The following is a 20,000-nucleotide window of genomic DNA, read 5'->3' on the forward strand; positions in this document are numbered from 1 at the left end:
TCAGCATGTAACTCACAATTTGGACTTTATTCTTTTCAACCTCACCAGACTAAACCCATGCATTTCTTTCATTCATTTAATTAAAACTTTCATTCTGATTTTTTTAATAAGAAAAACGCACCACCACTCGAAAATATATTTACTAAGCCCCTAGTTGCATGGTTTGTGCCGAACTCAATCAATGCGACTGCTCTCCCTTAGACCTTTTTTTTTTACCCTTTTTTTGTCCTATTACATATTTTAAATACTTCAGGTTTCGTAACATTTTCAGGGCCCCACTTAAAACTATCAAGATAAGTAGGCCATTGGTGTTATAATATGCTGAACGAAATGAGCATCTCCTGATTGGTCAATGACAAATGCACAAATAAGTTATAGAGGGCAAATCCAGATTATAATGCGAAATGAGGAAGCAAAATGTTGTAAAAAGCCATACAAAGAAGCGAAAACAAAGAAACACTTCAAAAATTGTACAAACATTGGAGTGTCTGATAATAATCAGCCGGACTAAAAATAAGCTTAAGTTAACCCTAAACTCGTCTTTAGAGCTTAAGCTAACGAATCAATCAATATTTTTCACCAGTGTTTAACAACATTTTTGGTACCTTCATGGTCCCCAATAGTTCCTCCTTGGTGCCAAGGACCTCACATGTTACTCCAAACTCAATGATGCCGCAAAACCACGGCTCTGACTCAAAATTCATGATGGTGCACTGTCGGCCTTTGTCACGTAGAATGTGACGAAGTGCACGATCAAATCCTGGGTACCCTGGTAGACCAATTATAATAGCACCGGGTTTAATGTGAGGTCGCAAAGCCTCAAGGTAAAACTGATGGGCAGATTCCGGCAGCATAAAGACCACTATGTCAACGTCTCGAATAGTAAACACTGGTCTTTCTTTTAGCAGTGCAGGTTTAGACAAAATATGCTTTGGCTCTTTTCCGTTGCAATGTACAGTAACATCGAATTCCTTCTGCTGTCTTGCAGCACTCCAGCGCTTTGCTTCATAGTTATAGAGATTGAGTACTCGAACATCTGTGCCTTTGCGGGAAGATGCAAAACCAGCGAGGGCATGTGCCCCATTTCCACTTCCACAGATCAGCAACTTGGTGGTCTTTCCCTACGATTTAAACGAAGTTTTAAACTGTCAAAATTGTTTTAATTTTCTATTACATTAGTAATAAGCTAAGGTACATAATTATGAATGCCGAAAAAAATATATTTGAATAATCGCTTGTCCAATGAGACAGCTGACTTTTCAATGTCATTGACTACGGAAGACTGGTTGTCGGTTATTCAAAATAAACTAAAATTTAAGGGTGCAGACTCTAGTGGGATTAAATATTTATTGTTTGTTGAGCCAAGTTCTGATGTTCAGTGTGGGCATGGCGTCCTTTTTGACGTTCCTTTTCGAGAGCTTTGAAGGCTCTCGAGGGTGAGGAGCACTTTTCGCGTCGCTTGATAAGGAATCCACTGCTACGCAGGCCACATATTTTTCTGTGGCTCGTACAAGTTGTTTGATAATTAAACTTCTTAGGTGAGCATGTGGAGTCAGTCTTATTAACCTCAATTTTAACAACGGAGTTTTTCGATAAACAATTAAAATAAAAACAACAATGGATGTGAAATTTGTTCAAAAGTGTTCAATCCAAAATTTAACATCAAGCAATTTATGTTCTAGCTATGAGCAGTGGAAACTGTTAAATCAGAGCTGATTGTCAAAATAATGTAAAAAAATCGGTAGTCAATATGTTTACAAATGCTCGTCGTATATTGCTAACTCAATCCCTAACAATTTTCAGCGGCTTTTTAAGAGAAATTAAAATATCATGGACACCCATTGGTTCATTTCGGTGGATATCTGTTCGGAAGGCCTTAATCGCCTCAGAAATTTGGATGAACACGAAGATCTGTTTTGGGGGGAGGTGGTAATACGCGCCAAACAGTCTAATTTTAAAGGTAAATTACAAAAACAAGCGATAATAATGTGGACTGACGATTGGATGACTTCATGTCACCCTTTTCAAAGTTATGTAAGTCAGATATTTGAAAATAGTGACATGGAGTCATCGAAACGTCTGTCGACATTATTATCGCTTGTTTTTGTAATTTACCTTTAAAATTAGACTGTTTGGCGCGTATTACCACCTTCCTCCAAAACAAATGTTAATTCTGTAGAAAGTGGACGCCGTTTGCTGCACGTGGAGATGGTGATAAATAAAGAATCAATCGAGACTTGCAACTGAAGAGACCAGTTGTTACGCTGCAAATTGAAAACAAATTTGCCCGTATTAATTGGACTCAACTTTCGAATCGCAAGACAAGACCATAGCGTGTGAAAATTCAAATGAAACAGAGACTTACAAATAACTTAAAGCCTCCCCAGGTTGCTAATACTCCAGATATTCCAGTTCCTCCACCAATCATACCAGTTGTTGCTGCACTGATTGCCCCGGTAGCACCTGCGCTCTGACAAAGAGCGAAAATACTTCCGCTAGCCACATATCCGCCATAAAACGTTGATTGTACAGCTGCTGCAGCTGAACCAGCTGCTACTCCTGAAGCTGTGAAGCCAGCAGCACCCAACGCAGCGCCAGCAATTGCTGGAGCCGCTACTACGCCTGCAGCAGCAGCTGCAGTGCCTACAGCTGCTATAGTAGCTAAGGTCTTCATGGAAAAGCGCTTATTACCTAATGGATGGAAGTCAACAGGTGAGATATAAGACATGTATTGGATAACATCGAGCAAAAGGGAGAATACTGGCAAACCACAAGACCATACGAAAATAATAACTCTTTCATTGCAAACATAGTTAACACAAGGCAATGGTTATGAAGCTAGACAAAACATCTTTGTTATATGTTTTCGTTAGCATTTTTGGCCGCGACCGCGCACAAACCACAATGGATTTTGAAATGTGTTAGAGCAACTGACCAATAAAAACGTTCCTGTTAAGACATTCAACTGTAGTATGAACTTTAAAATAAAGGATTGTGCACGGTCGCGGCCCTTCCAACATAACCAGTCCCTCAATTAACTATGTTGCAAATAAAGCAAATTACTTGTATTTGTTTTGAGTTCCGATTGGTTCGTTTGCGGTTGTTCTCGTCTCTTGTCATTGCATTTTGGTTAGCGCCGGCGATTACTTTGTTTTTGATACGCAGCACTCAACTGAAAACACTCTACATTAAAATAGCCGGCAAGATTGCATATATCCTTGAGAGCATAAAACTTTACGGCCTTGTAAATTAGTTGTTCTCCAAACCAACAAGGGGACAGACAACGGACATCTCTTCAATAACAGCACGCAATGGACACCTCGCAGAGAGACATAGTGAGTGGAATGTAATAAAAGTGTTGATTGCTCAGTTGACTGCTGCTTATAGCTTAATTAATTTAATTAATAAATTAATGTTTAAAAAAACATTAAGACGCAGTATAAATGGGGCCTCGTAGGGTTCATTTGTTAATTATCATTGAACAAGACAACACTGAGCTTCAAATCAGTGGAGAATGAATATGGGAATTTTTATCTCTTGCTATTGCGCGCTTAAACCAATATAAGTTTAAAGAATGGGCATTTTGGCCAAAAAAGTTGTACTTTGCAAGAGGGAAGGAGCGATTTCAACGAATGAGCACGATAACATTTCATTTATCGTAAATGTTTTGTAGTCGTACTTCATTTATAGCACTTTGCTTTTAACTGTGGCGAGTCTCTTGAATTAATTTTAATGATCTTACTGTATTTGTTACAGTTGTCTTAATTTGCAGATCGAAACTGTGAACGCTTTGGTTTAAAGATAGCAAAAGTTAAAAAAAGTACAAAGTTTTAGCAGCTTAGTCCAAACTTCTACGGCCAAAAATAAAATGCAAGCCAGGTGTTTTGTAAAGTGGGCGGAACTTAGTCCCATTTAAAGTGCGCCTTCGTGTATAGCCTGCAGAACAGGCGTTATTGTTTTGCGTTTTTAGGGGCAGCGGAGGCAAGTACGAGACGAGCGCGGAACCCGAGTCACGCACAACGGGAGTGGCAACAGTTGGTCAGGTGACTACTTTTTCGTTAACATACAAGCAATCCATTTTGGAGTAATGATTTTGTCAGGAATGGAAAAAGCATACAGAAATTAGCTAGCATGCAGATTTTCAGGCTTACATCTGAAAAGGGGGAATTCTATTTGCTGTTTGAAATTGAAGGATTTGTATGAGAAGAAGGATCCTTACCCACCAGTCAGGCTTCACTGATTTTTCCTAGTAAATCCTTGTAAATTTTCATTTGCTCAAACTGCCATAAAATCTCTCCATTGTCATATTACGGCTTCAAATTTGTTCATATGGTTAATTTTTCACACTTTTTATTTCATACAGTAATATTGCCCCCACTTTATGTACAGAAATGTTATTTGCATGTCAAGACCTTTCCACCTCGGTCCACAAAATACATTCTAATTTCACAAGTATTCATGACAAGCTGTTACAAAACCTCGCCTTTGTATGAAACTGCCGGTGGGAAAATTTTTGTTCTTGTTAATTGAAACATTCTTTTTCCATTTCTGGAAATCATTCACCTCCAGCTACAAGTTTTATGCATGGTAATTGATCACATGGCCAATTGTCGCAAAAGACCTAAATAAAACAAAAATAACGCTAGTTCTGAAGGCTACCTCCTGTATTACAAGAGCACTTAACATTTTCAATAATACCTTGTTTCTGTAGTTAGAGGAAGCAAGAAAATCGAACATCTATCAAACATTCTGTTAGTGTTAAGCTCAGATAGCCAAAATGGAACTGAAAATAAACGTTACCTCTTTGGGTTAATGGATACATCTTGTAGATATCGGTTTTGGTTGGAGGATTGTCTCCAGGATTAACATCTTGATGAGCTGCTGCTTCTTGTTCTCCTTCTTCTTCTAGCTGCTGTGGTCTATTGTTCTATGCCACAAAAATTTAATCATCATCATTATCATTAATTCATGGAGCGCAAAATCCAAAAGTCCTGAAGCCTTTCACAACTTATAAATTTTAATAAGCATATTACAACATCAACACTTGCTTAAAAAGAGGCGGCGTAAAAAATTGTTAACAGGGGAGCTGTTCATAATTTAATTTGGCACAGTATTCCACAGTTCAGGAGAACGAACAGGAACCGTTCAGTCTCCAGAAGACGTAAGATTAGATAAACAGATTCTTAGAGAATGACCCAAGGTTTCGCCACTTTAAGTAAGAAGAAGCTATTCCGTCGAGAGCCGTTATTTTTACAATAACAGTCATTTATTTATTTTTTTTTTGTAGCCTTTATCACCTTTTTCGTGACGTATGTTTTCGGCATAATTGTAATTATAACTATTTGGCATTTTGTGAAGTCATTTCTGATCGGAGAGAACTTGGATTTCTCCGATCTGGCAGTCTCAGCAAATTGCAGGGCTTTCCATGAGAAAGATTTCGAGTCACCGATACAATGGTAAAACCAATAGAAGTATTGTGGGTTTCATAGCAACTGTAGAGGTCACTTTTGACAACATAACGGTGGTCATTACTGAACTCTGTAGCAGTCGACACAAATAGCATCTTTCGGCGCTTCCCGGGAAATGTTAATTTCACTCCGTTGCTCAGTGCTTGCTCTTTGTATAGATCACATGATTCCGAGTGCAATAAGCCTTATCACGGTTTTCGACGCCATTCTGACGAGTAGGCAAACACGTCTTGAAATAACAGTGTTTGTATGGAAATCAGATGTCAAATAATTTTCATCAAACATCGCTTCTGAAAAATTCATGAATTGGAAAATTTAGGCACTATGCAAAGGATTTTACAGAAAATAACTGAGGAATGTAGCTGTGCTAGAAAGCATATAGTTGCATTTTGACATTTCCATACATTTGTCTGTATAGCGAACCAGCCGTGAACTGCTACTTACAATAGTTCGCGGGAAAAAATACAGGGAAATGTATGGAAAGTTCAAAACACGACTGTACGCTTTCTGGCACAGCTACATCCCTCGAATTTTTTTTCTTAAAATCCTTTTCCTAGTGCCAAAAGTTTCCAATAAATAAAATTTTAAAAGGCTAACAAAATTGCACTTGCCCGCAGGGCGAGTGCAATTTGTGATCTTTTAAAATTTTTACAAGTGCTCATTTATTACAAATTGCGCGAAAAAATCATGTGATTACTTGTTAATAATATACATACAATAATTTCAAACGAGCTTTTGTTTATTTCTTGTCCGTCAGCTAATACTCCGCCCACACGTATTTGATTGGTTTCAAAAATGACAAGCTTGATTGACATACGTTCGGAAAACAATCAAAAATGCTTAAAATACCATTTCTCTAAAAAGAAAAAGTTTTCAAATCACAAATAAAAATTTAAAGTCAAATGCAAAGGAGTCAATCACCGTCCTCGGCATGTTTTCGAACTGACTGGATTCTCGCTGGGGCTTTGCAGACGGCCCAGACTGGTGTGCTTTAGTCTGGTTCTCAATGAATTCAACGCTTGTTTTCGTTCAAGGCGACATGGAAATATTCAACATGATGCTCTAGGCCAAAATATTGAGTCAGTTCAGCCACCAAACCGTTTGTACCAGGCCTTGTGGTTCAACGCCTTTTGCTTTTCCACAGCTCATTTAATTCATGCAGTGTTTGTCAGACTTCCGAGACTCGTTCGGCCGCTTGACTTTAAGCTTAACTTGTTGTCGCAGTAGCCGAGGTTTACCTTCAAGAACTTGCTACGAACTCGCTCGATTCGCTCGAAGCAAAAAAAACATTCCTTCTCATTCTGTTGTACACACTTGTCGGATAGATAGAACTGCAATCCAATCCGAGGATAGCAAACACCATGTATTAAATTTTTTATCAACTTTGTCCTGTGATTCCGCCTTTCTTTCCCCGCTTAACTGAAATTCCCAATTTATTTTTAAATTTAACACAGTCTTTTTTGAGAGTTCGATGAACGGAGTGCTGATGCATTTTCCTAGGCCAAAAGCCCTTTGTGGTTTAACCATGTTTTGTTCATAGGTTTGGTAGCCACTTGACAATTATTACAAAGAGGGCAAACACTGGCCTGTAGAAAGCAAATTGTTGGAGCGTGCTGGGCCTGAGAAATTCGCCACACCAACTTCTTTCTTGATCGATTTACACTCGAGTGCAACAAAGGAAATAGGAGACGTCTGCACGCAGGCTATGTGAGAAACGCACGTGTGCTCCTTTGTTGACAAAACAATGGATTCTAGTAAGATTTTGACTGTTAGGTTTATCGAAATTTTGTCGCGCTCAAGTTGCAATTTCTAAATCTTGTGAGTAAACTAGTGATTTCAGCGCGATTAAACGCCGCGATGTCGCAGGTGTTTCCAAGATTTTTAATTTGAACCTCGATGCATTTTTCTCGGGATTTGTCAGAGAATGTACAGCGATATCGTGCTGAAATGGCGGCAGATAGTTTACACGGGCAATACAAAGTTGCCGTCTTGGGCGAGGAAAACTGAAGCTTATTGCGACAAACGTTCCATCGACAATCGCTCGTGTAAAAGGGGATTTAATCGATAAAAATCACGAAAAACGCATTAGGAATTATTCGAATCGTTTTCAAAGAAATCTCCGAGGGAGGCGAATTATCGTCACAACTACGCCATTGATCAAATGGAATCTCTCCGAAATATTAACATTCAACTTGATATAGAGGACACAAACAACAGAAATGAATAAACATAATTATTCAGTTTCATTATTCGTAGATAGACAGAGAGTTATGTCGAGTTATGTGACCGCAGCAGTTAAAGTCGTGCCGTCGCTGCAAGCTGTTTTGATTTCTGCCTTTCATCTCACTGGCGGCCAGTTTTGCCTTTTGCTTTCGAAAGGTGGTTTGTTATGGCTGATGACTGACTTCGATCTCTTTATCTACTCTCTTAATATTGTTTGACAGTCAAATTGAGTTTGATTCGATGAAGCTGGTACCTTTCCGTTAAAAGTTATTTACTATGATCTGCTATAGAGGTGACTTTTTCCCCCAAAAAGACCCATTATAATATTGGAGCTTATTTGGTTTATTACTGACAGAAGTTGATGCGGACTGCGCACTCAAATTCATCAATGAAGTTTTTTTGGTCTTGTTTTCCCCGGGAGACAACTCGGTACATAAGGACCGAGCTCCAAAAAATGGAATTCACATCGAAATCCAAATCGAAATTTGAGGTTCGCCGTTTGTCTACAAAGAACAAAATAATTTCGTTTCGAGTTTGTTGTATATCAGAAGTCAGAAGTGTAGTGACTAAATTACCTCGCCAAGGTGGGAAATGTCAGCTTAAAATGGTGTTGAATGAGAGGAAGGCCGGCTATGAAATACAAAAAAAAAAATAATACATAATATATCTTACCTGACCAGTTGTTTCTCTTGTCTGATCCCACGTTTCGTCTTCCCTTGCTTCCGCCATTTTTAACAATGAAACGAGGGTCCGGTACAATACCAAGAATTGAGCCGGAAGTCGGGCTTAGTCTTCCCTCTTTTAAGGAGGAAATATGAAAAATATTCCATATCCGGTTAAGCCGTTTTCTTGGGAAATATAGGGCGCTTTCCATTCGACCAAAAATTCCGGAATGAAATTTCGAGTATTCCATGTGACGAATGGAACAGTATTCTTGGTTTTCACATGACGTCATAAAAAACTGAAATTCATAACTAAACACAATTTTGGGTTTTTATCTTCTTCACATATAAGAAAATCTAAATTTCCATCGGCTTGCTTGTTTTCAGCAGGAAAGCATTCTTTGTTTTGAAAATAGAGCAGTTTGAATTTTAGATTTTTGCGCAGTGCGTGACAGAAGGATTGCTGCTCTAAACATGTCACGTAGATGAAAACATCGATTCGCCTCGTGTTTTTTTTGGGTCTGATCAGCTAACATGTAATAGAAGCGTTAATGTCAATGTAAAAGTTCAGCAGAGAGAAGAAAGGCTTTGAAATAGCCAAGGTAAACTCCATATGTTTTTGCTGGTTTCGGGCCGCCATGTTGGTGCCCATTAGACGGGGCACCAACATGGCGTCCCATACTAAACTCTGTAATTTTCCGTGGTACATTTTTTTCGAATAACTCGATTAGGAGATATCGCACAGCCCTGTGGCCTTCACACGTTGTTTATGTATCACTCTTCTATAACATATCAATTTCTTGACTTTATCTATTGAATCGTTGAGGATTTTATTTTTTCACTTGCGTGACGATGTGTGAGATGAAAACCACCTATTCTCCGGTTGGTTTGAACCAAGCCGTCCCAGTCCATCACGTACCAATTTTCTCGCGAAAATACCAAATAAACAGGGGAATCAAAAAATGGCGGACTCTTTGTTTATTTTACTTGCTTTACAGTTGCTCGACGACAATGAAGTTGAAATAAGCGAAGTATTGGACGAGGACGACGACATAACGCTGTTCAGTGTGGGTAGCTCCTACATGCGTAGGAATTTAAACCGAGTCCGCGACTACTTTGAGGGCACGATACCTCTCTATTTTCCTGACGAGTGTAGGGTCACTTCAGAATTTTCGCACTACTTACGAAGTTTGCCGTGGTTCCGGTGCAAAAGTGGTGCAAAAGAAAATTCAAGTCATCTGTCGCATAATACCAAGCGGAACACTGATATTGAGCAGAAGAATTGGAAGCCATGTTGAGTTCGATTTCTGGGCTCTGAGAAACTGGAATGGGAATGGTCGAATGGAACGGAATTTTCCGGTTATTCCGATTTTCCGGAATTTTAGGCCAACCTCGCGAGGTACACCCAAAATTTCGGAATGAAATTCCGGAAATGTCTGTTCCATTCGCTCCCAAACCCGGAATTTCCGGAATTTTTGGTCGAATGGAAAGCGCCCATAGTTTTAATCAAATATTAAGCTTAATATTGGGCTTGGGCAGAAAAAAAAAAATAAACAAACAAACCATACAGTCTTCCCGTTTAGAAATCTTTTATATTAGCGAACGTTTTATCGACCGAAAGTCTTTCACGGACATTCTTAGACCAAAGCACAAGGTTTACAAAATCTACTCTAAAATATGAAAACATCAATATTCATGTAGTTGCTTTCCTCAAAAGTTGGAGGCATAACTTTTAAAGATAACCACCCGGTCTCGGTTGTTCAAAGGGCGGCTAACTCTATCCTGTGCATAATTATATAAACTATACATTCTTTCCCCTGGATAATGTTACCCGCTCTTTGAACAAATGGGGCCAGTTAATTTTCTCGGAAGAAGTACTTACGGTAATTACGCGTCAACTAGGACCATTTACACGCTTGTGCATCATGCACGTATGGCGCAATTTTTTTCTAAAAATAGGTTTTTTTTCTTTAACACATGGGGGCAAGCCCAAAAATCAAAATGGAATATCGTTACGGTCTTCTTCCTTGATTATGGCTCCTGACGTCAACTGCAACGCAATCCGATCTAAAGAGAAATCCTATGAATTGCTAAAGGAAATCTTACAATTGCTATACATGGAAAATTTCAGTTTGCTGTAAAACTGGTGCGGTGAGGGTAAAAGGAGGAATGAGTTTGCGGAATGGAATGTGGAATGACGTGCGGAATGGCATAATTATGCAAAATACGAGTTGCGGAATGAAATAATTAAGCGAGATACGATTTATGCATAATGACTCACAGAAATACATTAAACTGAAAAAGCGCGCCTTTTTTTGGGCGCCAATTTGCAAATACAGCCTTTTTGTAACCATTTCAACCGAAGAATGCATCACAAAAACCCAAACAATGGTATCTTCGAATTCAAACTTTTTTCCTTCGATTCTCATCGCATAGCCGTTGATGCAACATAGCAACTCGTGGACTTTTATCGTTCGCGAGTGAACACAAGATTTGTAATACATTTGCATTAAAGAGGCTTGTTTATTTACGTAACCTGGTTTCCATTCCACACGAGACGGGAGATGTATACAACTCAATCGAAGGCTGGTTAAACTTGACATGTTTCAAGCTTTCACAGCGCCTCGCAGGAAAAAGACGTGAGTAAAGAACCGCCTCTGTTTATTTTTGAAACGATTTATGTCACTTGTCGAGGATTTATCTGGTTATGACGAATGTGTTGTGTTTCGGTCATGCTCATTTCCGTTGTTTTACGTTTTATATCAATTAATTTATCATACACAGCCAAACACAAACACACGCAAAAAATAAATAAATAAATGAAAACGAAAATAAAAATGTAACCGCAATCTATACCGCAGAACTCTTTCCCCGTATTTTGATGTGTAGATTTCGGTTTTTTATTTTCGAAGGAAGGATCTTGATGTAACAAATTTTCGACTCCAACATTTTATAAGAAACTATATCTAAGCAATTCGGGAAAGATTTCCGCACAGCACCATACATTATTTATCCATGTACAACTGTCACACTAACCCACTTCCAAAAACGACGAGCGTGAAAACAGTGTGTGCCAAATGTATAGATAATTATGCATGGGGCTGGGCAGATATCTTGACGCAACTCGTACTAAAAAAACTGTAAGAGATTTATGTCACTTGAAGCCTCGGTAATTAATACCATACCGTAATTCCTATCTACTTTCTTTTCTTTTTCTTATTTTATTTTAAAGAATCGATATAAGCTTGTATTGTACTGGTTAACCCATACCATGAAATCCCGGTTTTAAGTCCCCCTCCCCTGCTAATAAATCGCCTCGATTTTTGGGCCATCTATTTGTAAACGAAAATTTTATTCCTTGATAAACCCCTACCACTCTTCCCCTTATAGGCCCATCTTTGATCTTTATATAAACACGTAACACCCCTTCCCCCCTTGCCCCTAAAAAAGCCGGTGAGATAATTTTCCTTTTTACGTATCCCCACCCGTAACCGGAATTTTACGGTATTATGGTCTGTGCCTCATTACAAGAGCCTGTTAAGTTTTCCTAGACTCAACCTATTGTTGACTTTTTTGGTTTTCCTTGTTTTATCTGATTGGTGAGTATCACAGGTCTCGCAGAGGTAAACCCATAAATGGTTGGATTGCTCAGTAGCTCAACAACAGTAACTCAAGTAGCTCTACAAACATGTAATGTAACCACGCTTACACCCCAGGGGAAGAAGGGACTCTTACATAAAACTGAAGGGACAAGCCGTCAAAAATGTTGAACAGAATGTTCTAAATTGTAGCAGACTCTCGTGGCATAGGTGTGGCCCCAATGTAGTTTCCTTAACGGGTTACCAAAACAAAACATTGAAATAATCAAGCAGTTTCCTCATTGCACAGAACAAAAAAGCTTTCCTTTGAGGTTTTGAAAGCAGAGATTCAGATTTCCACCGCAGTGGTACAAAACTGCACATTTTCAACCCCTGTCAGGGACAAGCATTTTTACATCGCCCTAAAATTGACCTCCCATTTCCCCTTGGGGTGTAATGCAATAATAACTAACTGTTCACATGGAGTTAAAGTTTGGCAACAACAACAACAAGCAAGAGAGGATCAAAAGTATGAATTCTCCATACATGTTCCAATACATACCCAGCTGTTCACTATTTATGACTTTTTTTTAGGTCAACCATACAACCAAAGTTTTTTTGTTTTTTGTTTACGTACACATAATTTTTTAAAAATTAATTTTTATGATTCTTGATGACTGACCTAAAAATAAACCAAGGGGAATCGTCATCATTCCAATAAGTCATGTATGACCATTAGAGGATTAAGCCCACACATATACTTGATCCTCTCTTATGACAACCAAAACTATATCCACCATAACTTTAGCTGGTAATTCTAGTTGTCATAGCAGTTTCCATGTCCACATATATAATGCTTGTAATATGAAAACTCTACAAACAGTATCTTCATTTAACATAAAGTTTGAAGATACTTAAGCATAATATAAACAAGGCTGTTTTCACGCCAAAAAATGAGTTGTTCATTACATAATTAGTTATGTAATGTAATTTGAAAACAACTCAACAAACTTATCGTGTTCAAAGTGATGTTGTAATGTTCTTGCTTACAGTTTGTAAAATGTCAAAAAAAAAAAATGATTTAATGTGGAACCTTGCCAGTATACAACAAAGATGCATTATCATTTAATTAGGCCAAAATTTAAAAGCAAATTCTAAAAACTGATCAATTTTAGTTTTTATTTGTCTGAGACAGTTTAAGTATCAGACAAAATGGTCAGTAAAAGAAGAAGAAGAAGAAAAAAAAAAGCCGAAAAACCAGTATATAATACTAACATATTCTTTAAGGCTTTGCCCCACTATAAGCTAGCATAATGTTGAAACACCTATTTAGATACCCACTACAAAGATCAGAATAAACAATGTTTGGGGTAACATGTTTTATACTTTGAAAATAAAATACAATGTGACTGGATTGTTCAGCCATTGTGATGGATGATAGTTGTTATAGTGGTGAAGAAACTTTCTCCATCTTAGGAATATTTTGGGATGTCATCAGTATGATTTATTTGCAAGTTCTTCTAACTGTAAAGTATACATGCTGAAGGTGATTCCATCACTGATAAGTCAGAGGGACATGCACTATTCATGGTTAAAAATGGGCATGGGTGTTATTTCAACACGTTGCAACAGTTATTGCAGTTCCCCTCCCCCTACCCCTCTCTTCTCCAAAGTGGACTGAATTTCATGTTTCCTCTCTAAAACCGAGATTTTATGGTATGGGATAACCAGTACAATACAAGCTTATATCGATTCTTTAAAATGAAAAAAAAAAAAAAAAAAAAGAAAGAAAAGAAAGTAGTCTTCAAGTGACATTAGTCTCTTACAGTATTTTTAGTACGAGTTGCGTCAAGATATCTGCACAGCCCCATGCATAATTATCTATACATTTGGCACACACTCTGTTTTCACGCTCGCGATCGTCGTTATTGGAAGTGGGTTAGTGTGACAGTTGTGCATGGATAAATAATTGAATTGCTTAGATATAGTTTCTTATAAAATGTTGGAGTTGAAAATTTGTTACATCAAGAAAAAATCTACACGTCAAAATACCGGGAAAGAGTTCTGCGGCATAGATTGCGGTTACATTTTTATTTTCGTTTTCATTTATTTATTTATTTTTTGCGTGTGTGTGTGTTTGGCTGTGTATGATAAATTGATTAATATAAAACGTAAAACAACGGAAATGAGCATGACCGAAACACAACACATTCGTCATAACCAGATAAATCCTCGACAAGTAACATAAATCGTTTCAAAAATAAACAGAGGCGGTTCTTTACTCACGTCTTTTTCCTGCGAGGCGCTGTGAAAGCTTGAAACATGTCAAGTTTAACCAGCCTTCGATTGAGTTGTATACATCTCCCGTAATGGCGGACGACTCGTGTGGAATGGAAACCGGGTTACGTAAATAAACAAGCCTCTTTAATGCAAATGTATTACAAATCTTGTGTTCACTCGCGAACGATAAAAGTCCACGAGCTGCTATGTTGCAGCAACGGCTATGCGATGAGAATCGAAGGAAAAAAGTTTGAATTCGAAGATACCATTGTTTGGGTTTTTGTGATGCATTCTTCGGTTGAAATGGTTACAAAAAGGCTGTATTTGCAAATTGGCGCCCGAAAAAAGGCGCACTTTTTCAGTTTAATGTATTTCTGTGAGTCATTATGCATAAATCGTATCTCGCATAATTATTTCATTCCGCAACTCGTATTTTGCATAATTATGCCATTCCGCACGTCATTCCACATTCCATTCCGCAAACTCATTCCGCCTTTTACCCTCACCGAAACTGGTGGCCTTTTGACAAAGATTCTGGTTTTATTTTATTTTTGGATATTTTTTCAATTTTCAGTATGTCTCCTTAAGGGACCGTTCATGGAAAGGGGGGGAAATAATTGAGCAGTTGAGCTACTGTTGCTATTAATGAACAGTCTACCCAGTGTAAGCAAGGGTATCGAGTCATTCCGCTTTAGTTGGCCAGCTCAGTTGTCACTCGTTTCTCCCGCACAACTGATGTTCCAAAGAGAATTAGGGCGAACGATGGCATCTGTACTACCCCCAGTGGGAAAATATATTCAATTTGTAAGGTGTTATCAGAAAGGAACCCTTCCTCCCGTGTAACACAAATTGATGATATCAAGATGTGCCGAGACTGATGATACAGTGCTGACTCAACTGATTCTTCACAAGGTGAGATTGGATGTAGGTCTGGGAGGCACCTGAAAAATGCTATCAGCAGCAATTAGTGAGGACTCTCCCGTGTAGCGAGAATTTTGTTCTACTAAGCGGCTTCAGCTTATGGGACATCTGGAAGTGTAACAAGTTCACTTGGTATGAACATATGACGCACAATGACATGCTGTTTGACCATTTTTAATCGAAAATACAGAAAAGTACACAAAAATGGCTCTTGTTCACGCTACTAAATGAGCTCTTTTACCTTTCAGCTTAAGAAATAAAACTGATTTGATTACACACGTCTTTTTTTTTTTTGTAGCTATTTAGGCCGATGATGCTCAATTGATATGAAACGCTTCATTCATCCGACTAGCCTGCCATCCTGTTGCGGAAGAACAAGGGGTAGCTTTAGAGTCCATATACCTATCTTTTGAAATTTAGCTTAAAGGAATTCCGTAGAAACTAGTCAGCTACACAAACAAGAGAAACAGCGGCAAACGCGGAAACTGATTGATTTTCAACTGCTTTTGGTTTAGTGAGTTAGTCAGTTGCATTTATTTATACATCATATACGGTCGTGTTTTGAATAAAAAATATATAAAAAAGTAATAAAAATAACACATTTCAATACTAAAAACGCTAAAACTAAAACTATTTACAGTGACCCTAAAACAAAAAACTTTAGATATGTTGAGGAAAAAGAAGCTCTACACATCGTCAGCTTAGAATATTTTGAGGGCTGACCTGGAATTGGCTGGGTCCAACTTGACAAAGGAACGAATTTTTCACAAAATTCTTGTCCCCGCTTCCATACATGTCAGCCGATTTCGTCTTTTCACACTCTTCTTTTTTCTTTCAGCCGTTGAAATTTGGAAAACAATTACATACCAAAACAATATATTTCGGCTAAACCTGAGAATAAACAAGGAATATCAGCTAAACAGCTGCGAGTTAATCAGTAGATGAGCATACAAAACTTCAAATTTATCCCAGAGAAAAAGCAGGTGCGCTAGTCACATTGTACTTGCGTAGCAACCGTGTAAACTTAGCAACGAGATATGTAAATGAACCCTTAAGGGTATTATTTTGAGACAAAAGGTGAAACAAAACCCGAAAGTCTAAAATCTGACTTGATCTGCGGTAACTAGTTCTTGTCAGATGAACACTTTGGTTGGTCATTACAAGGCGATAGCTTTTCCATGATATAGTTGGTAGCTGCAGTAAATGTCGTAAAGATGGACAGCTTTGCTAACCAGCCGATGCCGAGTGCTCCAGCGCTCTGGAGTGTTGCAAATATACTGGTAGAGCCAATTACTTCTCCGTAAAAGAATGACTGAACGGAAGCAGCCACTGACCCCGCAGCAACTCCGACAGTGGTAAATCCTGCCGCACTAAGAAGGAGAGGAACAGCTGCTACAGCTGTAACGCCTGCTACCACAGCAACCTTGAGATTAGTCCAACACCATTCCTCCTCCTTTGGTTTTGTCTCTTCACCTGTTATACACAGAAAAAATAAGAACTCAGATTCCCACACGACTTCCCTTTGACATCAATTATGCTTTATCTAAGGTTTTCTTCACCACTGGAAATTTTCATATCCACACAGAAATAGCCCAAAGTATGATTGCCATCTGTACGCAGCCAGTATATACATTACTACCTTTGCTGTCGATGACTACAAACATTGGATGACTATGTTCAATAGGTAAACTCCTTATCGAATCCCAGTGAATAAAATGTTAAAAGATATATATGTTTCTTTTATTCTCTTACCAATCTCGTGCCCAAAGTCCTCAGGCTCTTTGGCCAGTCGTTGGTCACCAGAACAGAGTCTGGAGAATTCGAAAAAAAATTGATAGGTTGTCCCGTAACGGTTTGTATTGTTTCACCGCAGAAATCCTGCCAGGTCTCCAGTCTATCCTGTCGCCCCTGAACCGCTGGCCATAGAGGCTGGGAACTCTGGGTACGAGTTTGTTTTCTTATAGCTTGCCAGAATAAATTTTATCCATCGAATAAAATGATTTTAAAATTCCTCGGCTTCCTTTTATGTCATCAGGACTTGAAATGCTGAGAAACACAGCATTACTGAGGTAGCACTCAGATCACTGGCTAACAACCCTATAAAAATCGAATTTACATGAGTTTGGGGTTATGCAAGTGGTATTATTTTTTTATTTATCGCTTTTACGCTTCGACGTACGCATTCCTTTTAGCCGAAATTGTCTATTGGAAACTGCTTCAGGTTTCCTCACCGATCTTGAAATCTAATGGACGGGGCGGGTTCGGATGTCGTGCGCTTTGAGATCAGCTATTAATTAATTTCCGGCTCTGAATGGAAAATAGAAATAAGGTTTCGTAATCCAGGTTTTAGTAGAAACCTCTATTTATAGCCTGTGTTCTTGCAAAAAGAAACGGTATTCTATTTTATCCTTTTTGAACTTCGTTTTTAACATATTGTATTTATACGAGTTCGTATCATATTGTTAATGTATTTAGTAGAGCAGATTTTAACTATTGTAGTTAAATTACTATTTGTTTGTAACTTTTATATACAGGGCCTCTCTGAAAACCACCATGTTGTGATAGAGCATCCTGTATAAACACTGTTATAAATAAATAAATAAATAAATAAATAAATGAATAAATAAATAAATAAATAAATAAATATGAATTTCTTTCTTTCTGACTTATAGCAGTGTCTGAATTAAAAAAAAATAAACTTGATAAGCAGATCAGATACGTGGAATTATTCGGCAAGGTAAGTTTACTGAAATAGCTAACTTACTTAACTTATCACCGAAACTGTCACGAATGATTGAATAAGTGGAGTGAATTGTCATGCAGTTAAATCATCTCGGTCCTTTATTGAAAGAGATTGAAGAAATTGTAATATAAATATAATCAACCCACGTTACCAAGACGACACACGAGTTTGGGCAAAAATAAGTTTATTGAGCCAAGCGGAAACTGCTGATCGATAGCTTGACAATAAACCTAAACGCAACGAAACTGAAAAACGCTAAGACTACAATATGATTAGTAACTTCACGAAGATCATGAGAGATTAGGGAGGGAGAGGTGGGTAAGAGCTTACGCCTCGTCTCCGGACCTTACAAAAGATGTCATTGCGGTCTGCACAGTCGATTATAAGAGACATTCGATACCTCTATAACCGGTTAATTAACCATCATTAATAAATGATTTCTCAATCAACCCACGTTACCAAGACGACACACGAGTTTGGGCAAAAATAAGTTTATTGAGCCAAGCTTCCGTAGAAACTGCTGATCGATACCTTGACAATAAACCTAAACGCCAAAGTGCCCAAACTGGGGTGACGAAAGTGGTAGTGGGTTGAAAGAAATAAAAGACTAATACATGATAGAAAACTAATATGATATAGATGATACAACTTATGCAGAAAACATAGACTGAAGCTTATTTGCCATAGCGTGAACCGCGCGTTGTTTTTGTTGCTGTGACAATTCTAAATAAACGAGATAAGCGTCGCTTTTCCAATCGCCCTGCAATTTGATGATCTCGGAAGGTACATGACAAGCAAATGCGAAGGTCGCCCCGCCCCGGCGGAAACTATGTGGGGAATAAAGCGCTGAATCTAAATGGAGCTTAGACAAGACCCTAGAAAGAAAAATGCATAATTGCTGGTAAGTGATGGGTGCTAAACCCGAACCCGAGAAAACTGAAAAAAGAGGAGCAGACACAGGGCCCGGGTTGATAGCTAAATGGCGACGTAGAGCTAAAATTGGACAAAGGATGGCGGGAATAGGCAGGATAAGAGATCGTTGCTGACACTGGATAGTCTTCGTGGCGGAAACATGAATATTAGCGCCCGCGGACGTAAAAACCAAATTTGCCCGTGTAATAACCTTGGAGGAAATTTGCCGCGTGTTGTCGGGGACGAGATTAGATTTGCGCAAAAAAGTAAAAAATGCGACTAAAAACAAAGCCCACATAGCCGCATGTAAGGGGATACGAAAATTAAAAAGATCAAATGCAGCATGCAAGATTGAAGGGGTCATAGGAGATTTGCAAGAAACGGCTTGTCCTTAAAAAACGCTTAACACCCCGCGGCAAAAGCTGAAAGTGATAATCGGAACTCCAAGTAAGTTCATAGCCCGCAAGGCGATGAGCATGTTTAAGGCTACTAATATGATTAAGTACGGTACCGTACGCTCGTTTCTGAGCAACTAAATAGGCGATATATAAGCTGATGGATTCAACATCGATAGGAAAAGGCTGAATGGCCCTCAGTTCACAAAAAGTCTGGTAACTACGAATATGAGCTGCTATGTTCTTCTGTGTAGACGTTGCGTGAGCCAAGTTGATGAGACGTGCGACTAAGGACTGCAAATTGACGAGAGAAACATCTGTAGAAAGATGTTGGCCTGATCCCGTTGGTAGCTCTAGAAATTAAAAACAAAAAAAAAGAAAACTAAATAAAAACAATGTCACGCAACGTCGAAAGAAAAAACAAGCAGAGTCAACATCTTGAAACTGGAAAACCTGACCAGAGTCATTACAAAGACAGTAGAAACTATCACGAGCTAAAGGATCGGAATGCCAACGACTAAGATAGTCCGCAAACTGGTTGTGTCTCCCTGGAACATGTAGCGCACGAACTTCAAAATCGAAGAAAGCAGCGGTGAACCACATTTGTCGTAGACAGCACTGCATAAAAGGATCTTTCGACGTATTGGACGTGATGACCGCGACTGCAGCAGAGTTATCGCATGCTACGATGAATTTGCGACCTTGTCACTGAGGGGCCCAGTGTTTAAGAGCGACAACTATCGTGAAAAGTTCTAGTGCATTTATATGAAGAGAAGACATAGAAATGCAGTCGGGGAAGACAAAACTGATGCACTCCG

At 38.6% G+C, this 20,000-nt stretch overlaps 2 protein-coding genes and 1 pseudogene across 3 annotated transcripts in view; all 3 read right to left on the minus strand.

Moving 5' to 3' along the window:
- LOC146489189 (tauropine dehydrogenase-like) overlaps positions 1-8,506 on the minus strand; it is an 11,059-nt gene extending 2,553 nt beyond the window's left edge. The window contains exons 1-4 of the mRNA XM_085106749.1: positions 8,364-8,506; positions 4,801-4,927; positions 2,366-2,691; positions 606-1,121 (exon numbers count right to left, since the gene is read on the minus strand). Of these exons, the coding sequence (XP_084962875.1) occupies positions 606-1,121; positions 2,366-2,691; positions 4,801-4,927; positions 8,364-8,420 (1,026 nt within the window). The 5' untranslated portion in view covers positions 8,421-8,506. The remainder of the gene's footprint in view (positions 1-605; positions 1,122-2,365; positions 2,692-4,800; positions 4,928-8,363) is intronic.
- A 6,859-nt stretch (positions 8,507-15,365) lies between these two features.
- Positions 15,366-20,000, minus strand: part of LOC146489190 (interferon alpha-inducible protein 27, mitochondrial-like) — a 15,518-nt gene continuing 10,883 nt past the window's right edge. For both annotated transcript variants that reach the window (XR_014864100.1, XM_085107068.1), the window contains exon 2: positions 15,366-16,605. Coding sequence is in view for 1 of the 2 variants with exons in the window: in XM_085107068.1 (XP_084963194.1) it covers positions 16,256-16,605 (350 nt within the window). In the remaining variant the exon portion in view is untranslated. The remainder of the gene's footprint in view (positions 16,606-20,000) is intronic.
- LOC146489191 (uncharacterized) overlaps positions 18,474-20,000 on the minus strand; it is a 1,738-nt pseudogene continuing 211 nt past the window's right edge.

This window comes from Pavona decussata, unplaced genomic scaffold (assembly GCF_977016875.1).
Source record: "Pavona decussata unplaced genomic scaffold, jaPavDecu1.1 SCAFFOLD_6, whole genome shotgun sequence".
Classification (NCBI taxonomy): domain Eukaryota; kingdom Metazoa; phylum Cnidaria; class Anthozoa; order Scleractinia; family Agariciidae; genus Pavona; species Pavona decussata.